General features: G+C 30.9%; 2 protein-coding genes across 2 annotated transcripts; both read right to left on the bottom strand.

Annotated features, from left to right (window-relative positions):
* Nucleotides 1-2840: 2840 nt before the first annotated feature.
* On the bottom strand, nt 2841-3726 carry LOC131617697 (abscisic acid and environmental stress-inducible protein-like). The gene is made up of 2 exons (XM_058888961.1): nt 3571-3726; nt 2841-3372 (listed from the first exon to the last, which is right to left on the bottom strand). The coding sequence occupies exons 1-2, from the start codon at nt 3680-3682 to the stop codon at nt 3005-3007; spliced, it is 480 nt and encodes a 159-aa protein (XP_058744944.1). The 5' UTR covers nt 3683-3726; the 3' UTR covers nt 2841-3004.
* Nucleotides 3727-18564: 14838 nt separating this feature from the next.
* LOC131621077 (abscisic acid and environmental stress-inducible protein-like) lies at nt 18565-19392 on the bottom strand. The gene is made up of 2 exons (XM_058892288.1): nt 19262-19392; nt 18565-19089 (listed from the first exon to the last, which is right to left on the bottom strand). The coding sequence occupies exons 1-2, from the start codon at nt 19371-19373 to the stop codon at nt 18770-18772; spliced, it is 432 nt and encodes a 143-aa protein (XP_058748271.1). The 5' UTR covers nt 19374-19392; the 3' UTR covers nt 18565-18769.
* Nucleotides 19393-22337: the final 2945 nt, after the last annotated feature.

Raw genomic sequence — 22337 nt, 5'->3', positions numbered from 1 at the left:
ATCTCTTATTTGGCTTATGAGATTGTTTGTTAAAATCTTTGTTTGGTTTAGAGATGATTTGAAAAGATTGTTCTGGTAGAAAAAGATAAAGAAGCTTTATCAAATAGAAATTTTAAAAGTTCATAAAGAACTTTTAGAGATTCATCACATGAAGATGATACAAACTCAATAAACTCTTGTAGAGATCTCTTTTACAACATCCACAACAATATTTTAAAAGATTCCCATGAAGTATTTTCTGAAAATAAAAAATGTCAAAGAAGATCATGTGTGCTTCAAAACTTCAAGAGAAGATGATAACACTGAGATAACTTATATATCTTATGAACAAATGCTTAAGCTAAGTTTTAAGCCTAGTAAAGATAATGATAAATACAAAAAAATAGCATTGCCAATTTAAAAGAGTATATTTAATTTTTACAAAATAGCAATAAATGCAAGGTGGAGAAATCACTAGCATAAGAAATGAATCTTTAAAATTAGAAAAATGTGAAACATGAGAATCTCTTAAAATTGAAGTAATAAGCTTGCATGAAACCTTAGAAAAATTAACTAAGGTTAAAGATAAGATATATCTAATTTGGACTAATCAAAGAGCATCATACAATGGCTTAGGTTATAAACCTAATAGATCATTTGGAAATATGTGCCATGAAAGGAAGAAATCCAATCGCCTGACTTTTAAGCGCAATTTTTATAATAAATTTGACCATTTGGAGCCATATTATTATGCCAAGTTAAATAATTTAATATGGTCCAAGAGAAATTACTCTAGACCTCTTAAATCACTAACGCACAAGACCCAAAAAAAAGTTTTGGTACTAAAGGTAAAAAATTAATTTGTTTTGTAAGATTCCTTTGCAGTTTTAAAGGAGCTAAATGAAAATTTAATAAAGTTATGAAAAACATATGTAAAATCTGAGTATATAAAGTGAAAGATGGTGTTTAGTTGTGTTTGATGATCTCGATAAAGATTAATAAAGTTATTGCTCGGTAGTATTGATGGTTTTGTTCAATAGTCATAGTGGTTATGATGTTTATGAAGTATGAGAATATATGATGATTGATGACACTCTATTGTTATATAATTTTATCAAGCCTTTGCAGTTGTTTTTATAAGTTTTCGGTTAATTATGTTTAAGTCTTATGAAGAAATTGGAAAAAAGTGAATTAGTGGGGAACAAAGCAAACAAATGAAAAAGTTGAGAAATTATTAAGAAAAGGGCGTTTTTCAGTATAATTTACAGCATGACGTCAGTCAACTAATTTGATCATATCTAGAGTTTCGTTATTCTGATTGAGATGAGACATTTTGCAAATGAAAAATAAATGGACGAAAAATAGCAAGTAAAAAACTAACACTGTTACAATGTTGATTTTTGCATTGGATTTTATCTCTCAATTCTAAAAGTCCAATATCAACTTCTATTTAAAGAGAAATAAGAGAAGGTTTAAGAGAATTGATATATGATTTTAGAGAGCAGTTGACGATTGTAAGAGTTCAAGGAGTGGGGATTGAAAGTTTCACTCCATTGAAGACCAATTATGAGTAGCTAATTAATTTTTTTAAAATTAGGCCTTTTGAGATGACTCTAACTTTTGAAATCTGAAATAATTTAACTGTTCAAAACTAGTAATTATTTTAAGAATAGAGAATTATAATATTGTGATAAAGGAATTAACGTGCGATGAAACCTGTTTTGATTTCGAATTCACCTAAGGGATTAGGTGGGTTGTTATTTAAAAAGAGGGTTATACACCAAAAAATTGAGAATAACTAATTTGTTAATTCATTATAATACTAGAGGACCAATTTAAGTGAATAGACGCAATTACTAAACAATGACGAATAAAGGATTTGAGAAAGGCTTGGTCATTGTAAATTCTAATAACTTTCATATTTTTAATTTCTTTTCTATTTAAAACCAAACTTTATAAAAATGTTGGTTTGAAGGTGGTCTTTTTGTGGGGAAATTACTTACTCCAGCTGTTGTTTTTACGATTTTCGCAAAGACACGTTGGGTTATTTATCGTAGACCGAATTGGTTTGTAATTTCTTTTTGATCGGCTTTGTCCGATTCCTTGTGTAAAAAGGTTGGAGAACCCTTAGTTCTCCCTTGTATATAATCCTTGTTTAAAAAAAAAAACAAACTTTATGAAAAACCCTTAATTTAAACAATTATAATACTTTTCGATTGCATTGTTAAAATAAAACAATTTATATGGATGCAAACTTATCTTTTTTATTACTTTGACACGTTTAATACATTTTCAAATTGTCATCAATAATCATGTCACTCTTGATAATTGTTTTTAGGCAACTCGTGTATCAAGCCATTCAGAGAGAAGTAAAATCGACAGCACTTTCTCATTCCCTCTTAAGGGAGAGTTTTCTGAAGATATTTTGAGGTAAAACATTTGCAAAAATTGAATGGAAAAAACTGTGATGAAAATATCTAGCAAGTAATATTTATGGTTAGTGAATAATGTTTTTATCACTAATACATTTTTTTATTTTAGTTAAATTTTTTCCTTGCCATGCAATAATGAAATAATATGTCAATGGGTGCAATGTTGAAAGAAAAGAGTTGCAATATTATTAAAATTATATTGTTTGTGCATGTGGATTATGGAATATGAGTTGTAAAAAGGTTACACCTTTTACCTTTTATCTTTATGATTTATACAATGCTTTTCATTACTAAAATCTATATGCATGAAGCCATTTCTCTTAGTCTCTCACCTTATGTTAATTAACATTTAATTATTCTGTCAATTCATTGACGAATTTTATTAGACAAATCAGTAGTATGAAAATATAAATATCAAATGAGGACAAGTACTAACAAGGATGATATTTGATTAAGTACACATGAAAAGACATACACCACTTTGACTCGATTTCAAACTCATCTTCACATATACATAGTGATTTATCTTTACTCTTTTGTTGAACACTCAACATTATTTATTACACTTAATACATGCATGCATGATGATACAATCAGTTACCATTGTCGGAACTACCACCATGTCCACCTCCACCACGATAACCACCACCACCATTGTAACCACCACCACCTCCATGGTTGTATCCTCCTCCACCACCGTTGTAACCACCACCTCCATGGTTGTATCCTCCTCCGCCACCATTGTATCCACCACCACCACCACCATGGTTGTATCCTCCTCCGCCACCATTGTATCCTCCACCACCACCGTGGTTGTAGCCTCCTCCACCACCATTGTAACCGCCGCCTCCACCATGGTTGTAGCCTCCTCCACCACCGTTGTAACCGCCGCCTCCACCATGGTTGTAGCCTCCACCGTAATATTTAGCATCATTTAATTCATCTGACTTTTCAACAACCTCTGCATATACAATATTGTGTGAACTTAATTATTAAATTAGTTTTAAATTATCGTTGTAGATATCTACTTGTTTTCATAAATAAGAAAGAAATCTTTAACATTATAAATGATCCCTGCTACTTTTAATAAGTTTTAATAAAATAGCATATGTACTCATATTTTGGAGACTAAAATAAATAAATAAAAGACATAATTTACCATCTTTGGTATTAGTTGAAGTCTCGGATAAGTCCCTAGCTGACACTTCTGAAGAAATAAAAAGAAACATGGCCAAAAGGCCAAGGATGAGGATTGCATTTTTGGAATCCATTGTATTCAAATGTGATATTTGTTAGTGAAGGATGAAAATAATAGTAAGAAAGTGTGGTCTATTTATAATGGAAGGAAGGAAGAATCAATACGGAAGTTTTACTTGGTAGTTGGGATGGAGCTAATATGTATTAATTCAATCTTGTCTAGTTGCTATTAGTTGAAAGTGACACTTTTGAAATCATAGTACTACTAGTCAACACTAGATATCTCGTGCTGCCTCGTGGAGCTGCATTCCAAATAATCTACAACTCATTTATAATATACTTTAAATAATTAAAAAATGCATACACTTCATTCATAATAACCAAATTTAAAAAAAAAATACAAAACAATTTAATATTTCAAAAAAATTATGTATTTAAAATACTAGTTTGTTTTGTAATACTAGTTTGTTTTGAAATACTAGTTTGTTTTGTAATACTAGTTTTAAAATTTTTAAAATTTTTTCAGTTACCAAACATGTTAGATGATTAATGTTTTTGAAATACTAGTTTGTTTTGTATTTTTTTTTATAATTTGGTTATTAAAAAAAAACTTCAGCTTCAAAAATTGATTTGGCTAGAGTTCTAAACGTGAGTGATTAATGTTTAAAGTAGATTTTGAGAAAGATTTATTACTATGTTTAGTTAGTCATTTTTGAAGTATGTGTTTTTTTTTTATAAACAACTTTGTATTAAATAGCACAAGGGGTGCCTACCCAATACAAAAGAAAGACAAAAAATATCCCAATACAAAAAGGACGGAACAACTAAAAGTCCACCAAGCTAGACGGGTTAGCCAACCAAATGCCCCGATCGCACTCAAGTCCTTTGTTAGCAATAAAAGAAAACCAGTCCCACCCCATTGATTTAATACAATTCACCACCCCGACACATCCCACGCCTTATTGGAAAAAATCAATTCATTTCTAGCTCTCCAAATATTCCAAGAAACGAGCAACCAGAAAAAATCGACAAAAGGCGCACAAACACACACCTCCAAACAATCAGCAATACGCTCTAAGACGTCAAGCTCCAGGTTTCCGATTCCAATATCCATGTCTTCTCCTAGCAGCCATCCTAGAACCACCTTCCAAACCTTGCCGGATTCAACACAAAGAAAAAACAGATGTTCTTTAGATTCAGTATCAATGTTACATAAAGGACACACCACCTGATCCGATCCATGGAGAACACCTCTTTGCCGTAACTCATCTCTAGTAGGAATGCTATTAAGAATAAAACGCCATCCAAATCACTTGATATTCTCAGGAACCTTTGCCCTCCACACATTATGGATAGCATGAACCTTGAACTCCCCCAATCTATTAACCCCTCTCAGCGTTGCATACAATATGTTATAAGCGTCTTTGACAGAGAAATCCTCACTGCCGCTGCGCCACTCAACTAATCCACCAGCATTACGAGACACAACATCTAAAAACCAATATTGATCATTTCTTTTACTTCTACAAACAGCTCTAATGTCACGCCACCAAATAGATGTTTTTTTCGAGCTATTATTTGATATTTCGTCGTGAATACAATGCTTACTAGTACCATATCTAAGTATGTGTTGATTAAGTTCATAGCAATAACTTATAAGTTTAATTTAATAAACATATTAGATTTTAATCGACGCGTAATCTTTAAAAAGATATTTATTTGAAAACTAAGGAGCATATTTTCTTAACTTTTATTGGTAATAAAAAATTACTATATTTTTTCAAAAGACAATTACTATTATAAAATAGATATTTTCTAATGGGTCAAAGTATATCCTTATGCATGGTGCATAAGTCTCGTACGAGTAATATTTAAATTGTTCCGAGTAACATTTTAGTTAGAAACGAGTAATAATATCATAATCCATGAATAATATATGCATTATTTGTACACATCTATTAATTATGAGTAATTATTAATTGTGAGTAATGAGTACACTATTCTGAGTAATATTTACACCATTCTGAATAATATCGAATTTTAACTATTTTGAGTAATATATTCATTGTTCTGAGTAATATTTATACTATTTTGAGTAATATGTATATTATTTTGAGTAATAAATATAATACTTTGAGTAATATAAACAATATTTAAGTATTTATGCACCGTGCATAAGGATATACCTTATGCACATCAACACATCCCTTTTCTAACAATATATTTACAACGGTCAATGATATACCTTATGCACCGTGCATAAGGATATACCTTATGCACATCAACACATCCCTTTTCTAACAATATATTTACAACGGTCAATTTGATAAATGTGGTAATAACTTTTTTTTAGATGACTTTTTTTTATATTTAATAAAATAAATTTTACTATGGTCGTAGTCAAAAGCCATGGTGAAATATATCTGAAATGCTAGGGTTCGAATCTTAACGCCAACAATTTTCTATTTTTTCATATAATCAACCGTGGTGTAACAGTCTATTTTTTTTACCATGGTTCTTTTTATCAACTGTGGTGAAAGGTGTTGCATTTTTATATACAAACAAAATTATCTCTCGCTTCAGTACATAACAGTTTTCATTCTCAAAATAAAATCCTAACATCTCTCACTCGTCTCTCTCATATATCATTATCTCCATTAACATTTCGACAACCTTTCTTCACAAACACGCAAAATGGAAATCCCAAAGTCAATCAACAAACTCATCTTCTTCGAAAGTTTATATTTATGGCATCAAATATTAGAAAATCTCTATATTTCATGTTCGTCTTCATAATAATTTATGTTTCAAATCTTAAAAAATGCCTACTTTTCAAGTTCGTTTGAGACATGTACATTGCTGAAACATTTTATGAGTTAATATGTTGTTGTTGTTAATAATAAAAGTTGTATGTTGTATGTAGTTTATGTTATGTTGTTGGTGATTTATTGTTGTTATTAAAAGTTGTTTGTTGTATCTTGTATGTCGTTTAAGGTTTGTTGTTGATGAATGTTGTTGTTAATGTTTGTTTAGAACATGAGTTTATTATATCTTATGTGGTTTGAGTGTTTTTTGAACTCCTTATCGAATATATAACTTTTCGAATTGCATTAGAAAATTATAATAATGATATATATATATATATATATATATATATATATATATATATATATATATATATATATATATATATATATATATATATATATATATATATATATATATATATATATATATATAAAGTTTTATTAGAAAACAAGTCATATCGTTCAATACTAGACAAGAATTTTTCTATCTATTGTTTGTATTTTGCTCTTTAACGGTTAGAATTTGGTTTAATGCTTCTAATTCTTCAACCTCCCATTTCTCTACTTCTAGTTTTTCAAAATAAACTATAGGTAAAGGAAGAGGATGTTGAAGAACTAGGAGTATTGAAACAAAATCAAACTTTAAAGAACAAAATGCGGATAATGAGTTGAATAATTCTTGTCAAGCATTGAACGGTGTAACTTGTTCTTCTAATATAATTTAAGTTGTCGTATTATAATTTTCTAGATCAAATTGAAAGGTTATATGTTTAGTAAATATTGACGAAATAAGCATTCAACATAATTTATAATAAACTCAGTGTATATATCATAACGGTCAACTGTTGTTAAATATTATGCGTTGAGAATATCACAACGGTTGTTCAAAACAACTGTTATGAAAGATAACACATTTTTTAATTATAATTAGTCACACGACCGCGGTACAATACATTATATTTACAATCACCCCTATTCTACAACAACGGTTGGTCAAGCGTAATAATAACGTTTTTCAACCGTTATAAATGACTTTTACGTAATACTTGAAATTATTTTGTGTATTCAATATCTTAAAAACTACTGATGTTGAAATTGCAAGCCCATGATGATGATAGTCATCCACTTATTTGAATTTTTCTATTTTTCGCAAATTTAATAATATGTATGGATTTAGTGTTTCTTGGTTTTTTCTATGGATACAAATTTGTAGCGATCAGCATTTAATGTTAACAAAGATTTAGACAAATTACTTGCAATTTGTGAATATTGTTGCCGACGAGATTATTAGTTCTATAGCTTATCAACTCATATGTTCAGGGCCGGCCCAAGGGTCAAGCTACTAAGGTTAGGGCCTTAGGCCTTAAAAATTTAGGCTTAAAAAAAGCATCCATTTATTATTTAGTTATAAAATTATATAATGATGTATTAGTTATATACATAATTGTACTTGAGTTGCTAAAATTTAGGTCTATTTTTTTTTGTCTTAAGTTCTACTCTTAGCAACCACAAAATTATTATTTAAAAATACATTTTAAAGGTCTAATTTTAAAATTTGTTTTAGGCCTCTAGGCCGGCGCTGCGTATGTTTAAATTAGTGTTGTTTTATATTTTATTAAATGGTGCAATATTTACTAGTGATTTTATTTGCCATATCTAAGTTATGCAATATTCTCGTAAAAAAACTAACTTATACATTATTTTTATAAATTGATTTGCTGTCAACTAATTTATATGTTTTTCAATCAATCTTTTACCAAATAATCTTATACAAATGTAACCAAAATATAGTCTTATATGAAAGTTTCAACACCGCCTAAAACAACTCCTTCAATAATTGTAAGAAACTATTGGTAATAGAATTCAAACATGTGGAATCAGAGAGGGCAACAAATATTTAGATGTTGATATCTCCTTTACCAATTGCGACCTTAAATGAATAATTCTATTATTGGTGAACAAACAAATCTTCTTGTTGATCTTTTGCTAAAAAAGATATATGAAGTTAACTTCATGATTATGACTTAACCACAAAAAGAAAACTTTATTTATGACATTAATCAACGACAGACTCATCCTTTTAGTTATTTAGAGAGTTTAGGTAAATCTTTTTGATGAGTTTGCAAGTGTGTTGCTTAGTAGTCGTTGGGTGCTGTTTTTAAGTCTTTAAAGTCTTTTATGTTTGTTTATCCCGATATCTTTATGTTTTTTTTTTAATTGAAAGTGAAAAATAAGAGATACTCCAACTCTTATGAAATACTCCCTCCGGCCTTATTTATAAGCAACGATTCTTTTTTTTAGGTTTATTGAATAATGAATGTATCTTGTCTTTTATGTAGACTAGATACATTCATTATTCAATGAACTTAAAAAGAGAATTTTTGCTTATAATAAGAGAACAAAAGATTCGGCAATAAATTAGTTAATTCCAAATGACATAGCAAAGATATACAAGAAGATTAATTGGTCTTAAACGTTTCGTTTTACAAGAGTAGTAATAATATACTCCCTCCGTCCCAAAATAAGTGTCACATTTACTTTTTAGGTTCATTGAATTTGGTTTTGAAGTAATTTTGATTTATTTTAATTTAATAAAAATATATTAAAGATTATGATTTTCGCCTATGACTCACTCATGTACACTCTCATTTAATTACCTTTCTTTTACGAGATTATGTTCAAGAATGTAAAATGTTTGAAAGTAAAATTGTACTACCTAAGTTCCTTTATATAAGAGACAATTCGTCTTTTTAGGTTCATTGAATAATCAATGTATCTGATATGTATATTGACTATATACATTAATTATTCATTGAATCTAGAAAAATAAATTGTCTCTTATATAAAAGAACGGAGGTAGTAGTAAGTTAAAGTGTGTAGTGAATTAAAATGTTAGAGAGTGTATAATCTGAAGTCATATGGTGTTTTATATCCCTGAACCAAATAAAATAGCCATAATTCGCAATTAGAGATGCTTAAAACCAAAGTGTAAATGGCTGAAAAGTAGAAGGGAGTGGAAGGGCCAGAAATGAAACAACAAGACATTGAAAATCCAAAGGTCGTTGTGGCAATTATAGCCATTACGGTCATACCATAATGCCCCCTTGTTTTGTGCAACTTCCTCTGCTTTCTTCTCCAGTTTTCAAACAACTTCTTGTATCTTTTCTACTTCAACATCTATACACTTATCATGAATTTGCACCTTCAAAACTCCTAAAACACAAAGAAAACAAAGAAACAAAATTTAAATAGAACAAAGATGGAACGAAAGTACTAGAATAAACAATAAAATGAATTTCTAAGAACGATTAAAATGCAACTTATCAAAGATACATAAAAAAATGAAAAAGTAAACAATCAACTCTTTAGAAAAAATGTGACTTTCTAATTTATACACTTCAGTTAGGTTTTGGAAACAACAAACCAATTATAAAACTTCATGAAGAAATTGAATCAAAATTTATAAATCCAAACCTTCAAAATAAAAGATTCGGTTGGTTTTCATAAAAGTTAACCTATGCAAATATAATGCTAAAACTTATAATAGACTTTAAAGTTGCGAAGGTGCTCTGTAACCACTTCCAACTGTAGCAGTAAATTTGGTGAGACTAGAGTCATGGAAAGACTTAGCTCATTTTAAACAGAGTCGCCACAACGCTTTATTGTTACCAAAAGAAATGAGTGAAAGAGCGAATAAAACCCACAGAAGTTTTTAAAATCGAAACTAATAAACTTATCAGAGTTCTGGCTACGGAAGGTTTGTTATACAAGGGGAAGGTTTTAAGCACCCCTCATATCCATGGTACTCCATGAGAACCTCTTTATTTTTGTGCTATTATCTTTTGTTTATAAATAACCTTTTTTTGTGAAAAATCCTATCTGAAAAACTTGTTTAAAAAGAGGGTGGGGATGGGAAGAGATTTTTTTGAAAGTGAGCTCGATAAGATATCGCATCTTAGGCCTACATACCCCTTAAGTGCAATAGGGAAGTCAGAGCTTTTGTAGTTCCTCTTTTTTTTTTTAAAAGGAAAAAAAAAGGGGCCAAAGTGGCCAAAATCTTTTTGGGTGTGAGCTTTAAAATACTCACAAGTTTTTAAAAGAGGGTTAAGCTTTAAAATACTTAACAAGTTTAAAAGAAGATTAGGCTTTAAAATACCTAATAAGTTTAAAGGGTTAAGCTTTAAAATACTTAACAAATAAAATAGGGATTAGGCTTTAAAATACCTAATAAGTTTTAAAAGGTTAAGCTTTAAAATACTTAACAAATTTGAAAAAGGAATTAGGCTTTAAGATACCTAATAGGTTTTAAAAGGTTAAGCTTTAAAATACTTAACAAAATTTAAAACAAATCAAAGAAGGATCAAGCTTTAAAATACAAGATCAATGGGTTAAGAGAAGTTTCATCGGGAATAATTCATCTCTTAACACCAAGGTTTAAAAAATAAGATCAATGGATCAAAAATAGTTTCACTGGGAATAATTCTATTCTTAATATCAAGGTTTCAAAACAATAGGATTTGGCTAAGCTTTAACAATACTAAACCATAAACAAGTGAAAAGCTTTAACAATACTTTACATAAAAATAAAAGATATTGGAAAAGAATTTAAGTACCTTGACGATTTAGTCAATATCATTCCCATCCTTTGGATAAAACATCAAGCTTAAACAATTAACAAAAAATACCTCATGTATGTACAAAAATAAACAAGTGAGTGTTAACAAGCAAGAGAGGGATGTATCTAAGCCCTTGGATTTAAATCATGTATAAATGATGAATGATTAATATGATGATCAAGCACGGGGTTAGATAAACAAAGATAATAGCAAGTACAAATCACATGGATATAAAATCAACAAGTATGTACAAGACAAAGATTAACAATTAAGTACGAGACATGGATTAAAATCAACAAGTATGTACAAAGATAAACATGGATAGACAATGATCAACATGTTGCAAATTTTTTGGTTAGGGTTTTAAACCTAAGGTTTTTAAATTAGGGTTTTAATCACATACCTAAGCCTAATTAATTTTAATTGTTAAATACCAATTTCTTTAAGAGAAATGGCCTAAGGGTACATAAGAAAGCTAATGACATTCTAACCTAAACCTAAACAAGTATTGACAAAAATATACTAACTTACTTTAGAGAAATATTCAAAAAGAAACATATTTTTGTTGATTTTTCAATATTAAAAAGACTTGTTTTTGATTAATTTTTAAATGATGATAAAATAATTTTTTTTGGGGATTTTATAACATGGTATTAAAATACACTAATTAAATGACACAAAAAAAGAAGGGATTAAAAATATTAATTTTCCTATTTTTGGTGATTTTTCAAAGTTATATAAAACCTAAATGAACAAGTGATAAAAAAATAAGACTTTTGTCTTCAACAAGGTTTGAACTCAAGACCTCAGGCTCACCACTCAAAACATACACCACTGGACCAGCGCGCATGTATTGACTAAGGAGTACAAACAGTTCAAAATATATTAAAACAAGTGAATGTACAACATAAAAAATAAAATCCAAAAGGTCTGGGGCGAGGGGGATTCGAACCCCAGACCTAAGGGGTCATGAGCGCTTTAGGGGGGAGAGTGGTAACCAAGTGAGCTGTAACAATGTAGTCGTTACTGAATCAACCCCAATTGTTTTTATTTTAAACAATTTAAAAGATGATGAATGGCGCCAAGGCCTTCATCTTCTTCCTCAGAACACAAACAACAACAACCACCATGGATGAATTTCTAACTTCTCTAATTCTTCATCATTTTTGACAAAATAAGACTCTCAATTGGTCAGAAAAACAACACGAATTCAACCATGCCATCAAAAATTATTTACTCATGCTCTAACATGTGAATTTCTAGATTAAAGTGAAGAACCCTAAAATTCAAATTTTAAATTAAATGATGTAAACACATGATCAAGCCCTAAAACCTTAGGGCTTTCAATGCCTACATAATTCTAAACAGAATAGGAACAAATTTTAATCAAAATGATACTTGAACAAGTATGCACGAATTCAAGGTCCCTACCTCTAAAAATGGCTTCGTGGGGAGCTATTCAAGGGACCTGGGAATGCCTCAATGATCCAAACAGCTTCTACAAACCTCAGGGAAGCTTTTAGGATGCTCAAAAAGTCTTGAAAGTAACTGCAACTCAAAATTCGATTTCCACTTGAAAGAGAAAAAGTTATGGTTAGTGTGCTATGAAAATGGTGTTCCAGATGCAAAACAGATGTTTGGTTAGCCTCTATATGATGTTTAGAAGCTAACAAACACAAAAGGCTTGAAAAATGCACGAGTAGATTTTGTTTTGGCAAGTTTGAGTTCAAAGATCCTTTAATGGAGTTTTGAAATGGTGATTTCTGGTTCAAGGCCTTTGGTAGGTGTTTGGGTGTTATGGATAGTTTCTATATGTGATATAGAAGCTATTTGAATGGTTATTTGAGTTTGAAAGTGTTTGGTTTGAGTTTGGTCAAGTTATGTGCTTAAAAGCTTTGAAAATGGACCAAAAATGGTGATTTTTGGTTGTGGACCCTTAGAGAGGTTAAGGAAGGTATGGACAGCTTTTAAATGGTATTTAGAAGTTGTTCAAACTCTTGTTTGACATCCAGAACTTGTGGAACTCAAAATCACTATGAAAATGCAAGAGGTAAGAAAAGAGAATCTCAAGTGAGGTACTGACTTGGAGAATTCTGGTGTGAGTGATCAAGGGAGTGATGCCCTCTATTTATAGGCAAGAATTAGGGTTTGTGGATGGCAAAAGTTCAGAGTTTTAAGTTCACATGTGACTTGTGTACCATCTTGCTTGTTTGTGAAGAAATGAAGAAGTTATGGTTCCCATGGTTTGTACAATACTTTAAGCATGCTTGATATGATCTTAGAGGCTTGATTGTTGGATTTGTATTGATTTTTTGTAGAGGAGACATGGGAGAGGCTCAAGGAGAGTGGACTTTGTGCATAAAGCCTCTTTACAAGAATGGAAGTGTGAACTTTAGTTCCAAAAATGGCATGAAACTTGGACAATGCTTAGAACACTTGGTCCATAGCTCAAAAGCATGTGTAATCTTCTGAGTTTGTCCATTTGAAAGAGTTAAAATGGTTGTACTTGAGAGATTCTTTCAGATTTGCAAGATTTTTGGTCTTTGTTCTTCACTTTCTTCATAAAATTCCTTCATTTCAAGTGTTCATGGTGCCATATTGACAAAATCATATCTCATGTATGGAACCATGGAATTTCATGCTACTTATCTCTTTGGAAAGCCCTTGCTACATAATTCAAATGAGTAGTTGAAAGTTTCCTCAAACTCTTCTTGGATCATTGAGAAAAATGGCCATAAAGTGGAGGAAAAACTAGGTAAAACACTTGGAAAATTTTCTAAGTTTTTTGAACATAAACCTTGTTTGCTCAAAATCACTTATAAATAATCACTTTTTGCCTAAAGGTGATGCTGACAAAATGATTTTTATTTGAGGAGATCCTAAAACTTTCATGTTGGAAGTTTTTTGAGTTGTGCAGGTGAAATTTTGAGATCCATGAACTAGGTTAAAATACACTTAAAAACCCTAGTTTGACTTTTTGTTGACTTTTTGATTCTTGATGAATTCTTTGAATTTTCTTTGGTCAAATGTCTTCAATATCCATATGATGATGATTTGGATCCTTAAAAGTCCATGGTTGACTATTTTTCTCAAAAGTTAAAGGTTGACTTGCACAGTTGACTTTTTCCAGATGAATGACTGTCTTGTGATTTTCAAATGAATCAAGCTCTCCTCTTCAAATGAATGATGTGAATGGACTATAATGTTGATTTGGATTCCCTTGAATCATATTTTGAGTCTTGGAACCATCTCCTGATTAAAAGTCAACCCTCTAGTGGAATTAGGTCAAAAACCCTAATTGGAGCTTCTGATGAACTTGAAGGTGATTGATCTTGTATTGAACCATATTTGGGCTTTGATTTTGATTGGAGAACCTTTTTAATCATAGAGGAATGATGAATTTCTTTGTGGGCCTCAAAACCCTAATATGCTCAACTTCTCCTTGATCAGTCTCCTGCCTTAGGACACAAGCAACAAACAGTAGTTTTTTTGTATTTTTGTTAGCAAATGGGATCTCAGTGGTCAAAAATTGGGGTGCAACACCAACGTAAGTACCAATATTGAATTCCTTCTATCATGACACCATCTCACACATAGTAGTGACAAAATGGGCCTAGCCCGTCGGGCATGTCCATTTTCCCTCATTTTTTGTGGGGCGAGCCAAAATTTTAGGCCCTCATGTTCTAATATGCCTGTTTCTCCATGTCCTCTTTAATGCAGTCTTTTACGAGTGCAGGCATTAACATGAATTTTTGTAATTTTAAGGCTTAAAATTTATAATGCCCGTAGGCCCCCTATGCCCCATAATCATTTTTTTTTGCAAGGTTTTAGGCCTGCACCCTCAACAAAGCCTGCTCCGCCCTGCCTATTTTATGCAGTCTGTTGCTGGGCTGGCCTAAACGGGGAGGGCATGCCCGTTTGCCACCCCTATTCCCACATATTCATCTCAACATCCTCATCATAGCATCCTCACAGTCTTTCAAAAAAATCCCATGAATTTGAATACTAGTCATGTAATTTTAAAATAGTTGTTTTTCTTTGCATGTCCATAATTGTTGCATGTGCAAGAAAAGTAAGTTTTACAATTATCATATCCATAGAGACATGTAATTTTAAAGACAAAATAATAGTGATATCTTATTCTAAGTAAGAAAAAGGTTTTATGTTTAATGTGAAACAAAAAAGTAAATAACGGAAAATAAATGACAAAGAGTAATGTTGGAGATTTCGATGTTAACAGTAAGAATATTTGTTGGGGGTAGATGTCATCGTTATGTATCTATCATGCACACCCATAGGTCAATAATATGTTCCTCTACTGAACGTATAATACTACCACATGTTACCTTTATTCATATCTCCTTTCGATCTCCACGCCGTGAGATCAGTGTATTACTCAATAGAACGATATATGTTTATATTAACCAATAGAGAATTAAATCTTAATAGTCATATAGTAGATATACTCTACACTGATCATGCTACAATACATGTGGACATTGAGTTTATACATATGTGTAGGCTTAGTACTCAATAGGTGATTATCTTTGATTTAGTAATGGAAAGCACCTCTCGGTGTCAGGTCACACCATGAAAATAGGTTTTAGGTTGCAAAATTAAAATAAGTATTAAGATTAAAGAGTCGTCAATATTTCAGCATGAGTAGATTTACATAGAATGTCATAACCTATTTAGTACATAAATATAATGACTACATATAACCATAACAATAGAAATTTTAGCTACGCTTACACGTGGTTGTCGTAACAACTGGCCTTTTTAGAGAAGTTGACTTCGAAATTGGGATCTGCCATATTACCTAATCAGCGGTTCTGCCTTAAGACTTCCATTCATATCCTCTTGTTATAGACTAGAGTGGACCCACTCCAATTCTATACTCCTCTGATCCACCAAAACTCTTTTTGCACTGAACTAAAAACCTTAATTTATAGGTAAAATTCGGAGGCTCTCGCTGGGCGCATTGTTCTTGCGTCCAACGCGCCTATCTTATTGTGACACTCTGACCATTCATGTCTTCCTTGTGTCAGTGAATGCCTTTTCTCATGTCGCGCACTACCCCCTATGACTAGCGTGCTAACCCTGATTTCACCTTGAAGTACTTGCGCTTGATGTTGCCACCTAGCCTTACTTTACTCAAAATTTGATATTCATGAGCCAATTTTAAGAGGCCACTACATCGGTCACGAAAAATAGTTTTATATACAATTTAATTTAATATAAAAATTAGAGACTGAAATTTCGGTCACTAATATTTTTTATTTTCTTTTTCTATTTTTAATCCTCTTTATTATGTTACTAGTTCCTTTCCAATTTTTTTAAAGATTTTAATATTCTTTCAATTTTTAATTTTCACTAAAATTTTCATAGTTTTTATTGTTTTAACATATAATATATTTATATAAAGCTATATGTATATATGTTTAAATATAAAATATAACAATAGATGTTAAGTGGTGTTGTGACAAGTTCTTATTAAAATACACGGAGGTCACAAGTTCGATTTCTAGGTAACATAATTATTAATTTTATTTTATGAAAAAGAACATTAAAATCATTTTCTAAATCCGGTCACAAATACAGTATCTATATTTCAGTCACTAAATTCGTCGCAAAAGCTTAACGACTAGCACTTTTTCAACCAAAAAGTAATGGTCGCTAAATCGGTCGCTAAACATTTTAGGGACCGATTTTTAAATTTTTTCTGTCTCTAATTCGGTCACTAAAAGTGAATTTTCTAGTAGTAATTCTAATACATCTTTTAAATTATTTTTTGTTTGGGCAATATGTTTCAAAAAGGAAATATCACATATAATTAATAGTATGATTTACACTTTCAAATTGTGTTAATATCAGTTTATTTTCGTTGACAGTTTAAAAAAATTCATTATTGTATCTAGACGAACTCTCATAACTTTGAGATAATATGACATAAATATTGTCGGTGTAAGTAATTTATACTTAAAAGGGTAAGATACGAGGAGCCTGTGGACTACCTAAGGGTCCTTTAGATTTACACCAAGGCCATGCCGCATGCTAGTGCCTACATCCCGCTCAGAGATAACCAGACAAATGTGCTATTTTTGTACCGTCTACAGGCAAATGGGATATTTAATTTAAAGAAAAAAGAAATGCTTCTAAATGAATTTTCGGTAAACAATATTATCATGTTAAATTTATATTAGTAGAAATTTTAATTTATAATTCTTATAATTTTATTTCAATTTATTTTAGTATAAATTTTAGAGATTATTTATATGTTATAATTAAATATTTAAAAGTTCATCATACAATTAATTCATTTACTATCAAATTTTTGTTAGAAACTCTTATCTGCATTGAAATTCTTTTTGTTGTTAGAAACAACTAAAATTTCATATTTAGATCTTGTCTACGAAATTTATTTTCGTTTTAGAGGTGAGTAAAAGTCAGTTTTTTATTAAGGGACCATTTTTTTTGCCCTGGACCTCTAGAAAGTTGGGACCGCCCTGATGTCAGGACCTGTGAGGCACTTGACAGAAGAGGCCGAGTAGTTACCAAAAGACGTGGTGGACCCAGAGGCGGGGCCAGAGGCAGGGAGGAGGAGGAGGATGTTGTCCGGCACACACAGTAGTGATGCCTATGGTTTTATTGATGTTTGTATTTTGATTACATTTTTGCAGTCTATTTTGATTATGTATTTGACGATATTTAGATGATTTATACGATGTACTTTTTTGTTGTACATATTTCACTGCCTTTAAATTGCAGTACTTTGATGTACTATAATTTGATATTTTTGTTAAAAATATTGGTGTTTTGGAGTGAAATAACACTGATTTATAATATATGAGAAGGTTTCGCAGGTACATTTACAAAACATTATATTTTTAACACGTTCTATTGATACATCTACGGAAGATTCACTGAACTCAAATATTTTGAATTTTTCCAATGTTCACTATGGTTTTTAACGCTTCCGTAGATAATGTATTTACGGAAAAAAATCAAAACTTTAAATTAAAAGGTGCTTTTGAATGTGTATCTACGGAAACATGTGGCATAATTGCAATTTCGCCGGATGGCTAAGAGTATCAAAGGATGAATTGAGATATTCTCTTTATATAAGGATGTAGGATATTACAAGACAAGTAAACAATAATTTAATAAATATTTCCTATTACATTTATAAAAATAAAAAAATTAATAATTAGTTTTAATTTTATTTACAAAACATTAACAAAATTTTAAAAATATATTTAAATTAGTTTAATATTATTTTGCTTAAAAACATTATGAAATATACATTACTTAAAACATGGGTGAAAAATACAAAATAAGTTTTATTTAAATTTTATAAATTAAATATTATTTATTTTTTGAATTGTATATTTGAAAATCAAAATATAAATTAGGTAAATTTTGTCTGAAATATTTGTGAAATGAATGTTCTATTTGAAAGTAATCTAAATATTAATTGAATTTAGTTTAAAATTTGCAAAATGGATATATAAACTTAGAAGGTGGCGATAATAGTAAGCACTAACAAGGATGATATTTGATTTATTATTACACATGATTGATTACACATTCAGCACTTTGGCTCGAAATCAAACTCATCTTCACATTAACATAGTGACTTATCTATACTATATAGTGAGAAGATAGATAATACATAACCTCAAAAGATTCATGATTCTCTATACCTCTTTTATTACTACGTCCATGCATGATTATATAATCAGTTACCATTGTCGGAACTACCACCATGTCCACCTCCATAACCACCACCACCACCGCCATGGTTGTATCCTCCTCCGCCACCATTGTAACCACCACCTCCATGGTTGTATCCTCCTCCGCCACCATTGTATCCACCACCACCATGGTTGTATCCTCCTCCACCACCATTGTATCCACCACCACCATGGTTGTAACCTCCTCCACCACCACCACCGTGGTTGTAGCCTCCTCCGCCACCATTGTAACCGCCGCCGCCATGGTTGTAACCTCCACCGTAATATTTGGCATCATTTAATTCATCTGACTTTTCAACAACCTCTGCATATACAATATTGTGTGAGTATAATTATTAAATTAATTTTAGATATCTATTTGTTTTCAAAATTAAGAAAGAAATCTTTAACATTAAAAATGATCCCTACTACTTTTAATTAGTTAAATAAAATCATTAACTCCTATTTTGGAGACTAAAATAAAAGACATAATTTACCATCTTTGGTATTAGTTGAAGTCTCGGATAAGTCCCTAGCTGACACTTCTGAAGAAATAAAAAGAAACATGGCCAAAAGGCCAAGGATGAGGATTGCATTTTTGGAATCCATTGTATTCAAATGTGATATTTGTTAGTGAAGGATGAAAATAATAGTAAGAAAGTGTGGTCTATTTATAATGGAAGGAAGGAAGAATCAATACGGAAGTTTTACTTGGTAGTTGGGATGGAGCTAATATGTATTAATTCAATCTTGTCTACTTGCTATTAGCTGAAAGAGACAGTTTTGAAATCATAGTACTTCTAGTCAACACTAGATATGTCGTGCTGCCTCGTGGAGCTGCATTCCAAATAATCACCATACATTTATAATTAATGTTGTTTATATCCATAAAAAAAAGAAATGTAGCCAAGTTTCAAAAGATTGATTTGTCTAGAGCCTCTAAGCATGGATGATTAGAGTTTAATTGAACTTTAAAGAAGGCTTAAATGATTTTAAACTACTATGATATTTTATTAATTTTATAATTTATTAACGAATACGGATATCCGTGGACACATATATCATTAAATTTGTCCATATCCATTAAAATACGAATATTTAAATATTTATTTATTTTATAAGTAGATAAGATACTCGTTCAATATCTGTGATAGATTTTACCTGCGAGTTTGAATTTTTTTGTCATCCTTAGGTGTAAGGTGTTATCTTTTCATAACGGTTCATTTTTTTCAATCATGGTGAAAGGTGTTATATATATATATATATATATATATATATATATATATATATATATATATATATATATATATATATATATATATATATATATATATATAATATGCAAAATTATATCTCCCATCAGTACACAACACACGTCCTTCTCAAAATAAAATCCTAACATCTCTCACACGTCTCTATCATATATCCTTTCTTCACAAACATGAAAAATGAAAACCCCAAAGTCATTCAACAAACTCGTCTTCTTTGAAGGTATACTTTTGTTGCATCAAATCTAAGAAAATCATTACCTTCCAGGTTCGTCTTAATAATAATTTATGTTTCAAATCTTAGGAAATGACTACTTTTCAAGTTCGTCTAGGACATGAATGTTTCTGAAAATTTTTATGAGTTGATTTGTTGTTGTTGTTAGTAATAAAAGTTGTATGTTTTATATAGTTTATGTTATGTTGTTGATGATTTTGTTGTTGTTAATAAGAGTACTTTGTTGTATCTTGTATGTTGTTTAATATTTGTTGTATCTTGTATGTTGTTTAAGGTTTGTTGTTAATGGACGTTGTTGTTAAGGTTTGTTTAGAAGATGAGTTTATTATATCTTATCTAGTTTGAGTGCTTTTCCAATCCCCTTAACAAATATCTAACTTTTCGAATTGCATTAGAAAATTATAATATGGTATCACTACTACAAAAAGCGCTTCTAAGGTCGGACGCGTTATTCATTTTACCTCGGCAAAAGAATTGAGATAACGAAAGGCGTCATGAAAAGTATTGAGTTAACACATCGGTTTTTGAAACACTGAGGTAAAGGTTTATTATGGTATGGGTTCGAACCAAAATTTCTAAACTTTTATTATTTACAAAAACTAGCGTCTTTTTTATCTCGTTTATAAAAAAAAAAAACTGATGGGTCATTAGTTGTTATTTTTAATTAAACTCGTTACAGTATTTACAAAGAATATAAAAACAAACAATTCATTAATACAATTCCCAGAATTAATGAGTTGGCGGTGAGAGAAGATGGAACCAACTTGGAGAAAGAAAAAGGCATGGAAGTATTGGCAGATAGGAAAACGACAAAAAAGGAAGAAAAAGTCTTATTAGAAGAAGTGGGCCACGTTTCCAAGCTAGTGGGCCAAGAGGAGTGTGATGGACAGAAAGTTTTAGAAGAGGATAGTGCATGCATGCAGGGGCGGACTTCATATAACAAAAACAAACCCAAAACTTCGAAAAACTTTGTAGTGCCAATCAAGAAGGTGACTAAAAATTTCAAAAAGAAGGAAAACAAGTTCTTTGCTTTGATGAACATTGTCAAAGGGTGAAAAATTGCAAAAAAGAGAGGAAGAAAATTAGAAAGATTTTGGACCTAGGGGATCAAGTGGAAAATTTCATTTATCCAGTGGAGAATCGTTTTATTGAAGGGAAAGAACCTATTTTGTTGGGAGCCAATCCTCAACTCAACAAGAACAAGCTTTTCCTAAAGTCAAATTATTTGTCAGGAGGTTTACCTTTAACCTGTGACTTAATTTCTAGTGATGATATCAATAATTGTAACAAAAGAATAGCTAATGGAGTGCTGAACAAGGCGGCGGAAGGGCTGTGGAACTCAATGGTTAGGTTGGGCATTAAGAACATTTCCGACAAATTCGACCCAATCACAAAAATAAAGGAAATGGAACACAGAGACCACGAAGAGGAAGAAATGACAAAGGGGACCAATAATCAAGCATCTCCATGATTATTTTTTCCTTAAACTTGAGAGGAGGTGGAAGTAGGGCTAAGAGGAAGAGAGTCGGCTATCACATTCAAAAAGGAGAAGTAGATGTTTGTTTTATTCAAGAGACAAAGTTAAATGGAATAGAGTCTAGTGTAGTTAAAGAAATGTGGGGAGGTAATCTTGTGGAGTGGTTGCATTCGGATGCTATTGGGGCGTCAGGAGGAATTCTAACAATGTGGAAAAAGGATTTCTTCACCTTAAACTTTAGCTTTAGAGGCAACGGCTTCTTAGGCCTTTGTGTGGAAAAGGAAGGTAAACTTATTTATATTGTCAATGTTTACGCTTCTTGCGATATTATCACAAGAAAAAGGACTTGGGTTAAATTATGTGAGCTCAAAAACAAAAATTTGAAGGGTTCTTGGTGTATTGGAGGAGATTTTAACTCTATCACTTCTTTGGATGAAAGAATTGGTAAGTCTACCCATAGCTATAGGAGGGAGATAATGTTTTTTAAAGAATTCATAGAGGATATGGAGTTGGTGGATCTCCCTACAATAGGAGGCAAGTTTACTTGGATTAAAAGTAATGGCAAGACTATGAGTAGGATTGATAGATTTCTT

This window comes from Vicia villosa, linkage group LG7 (genome assembly GCF_029867415.1).
Source record: "Vicia villosa cultivar HV-30 ecotype Madison, WI linkage group LG7, Vvil1.0, whole genome shotgun sequence".
Taxonomy (NCBI): Eukaryota; Viridiplantae; Streptophyta; class Magnoliopsida; order Fabales; family Fabaceae; genus Vicia; species Vicia villosa.
Note: the sequence above shows the minus strand (reverse complement) of the source record. Positions and strands in the feature narration are given on the sequence as shown.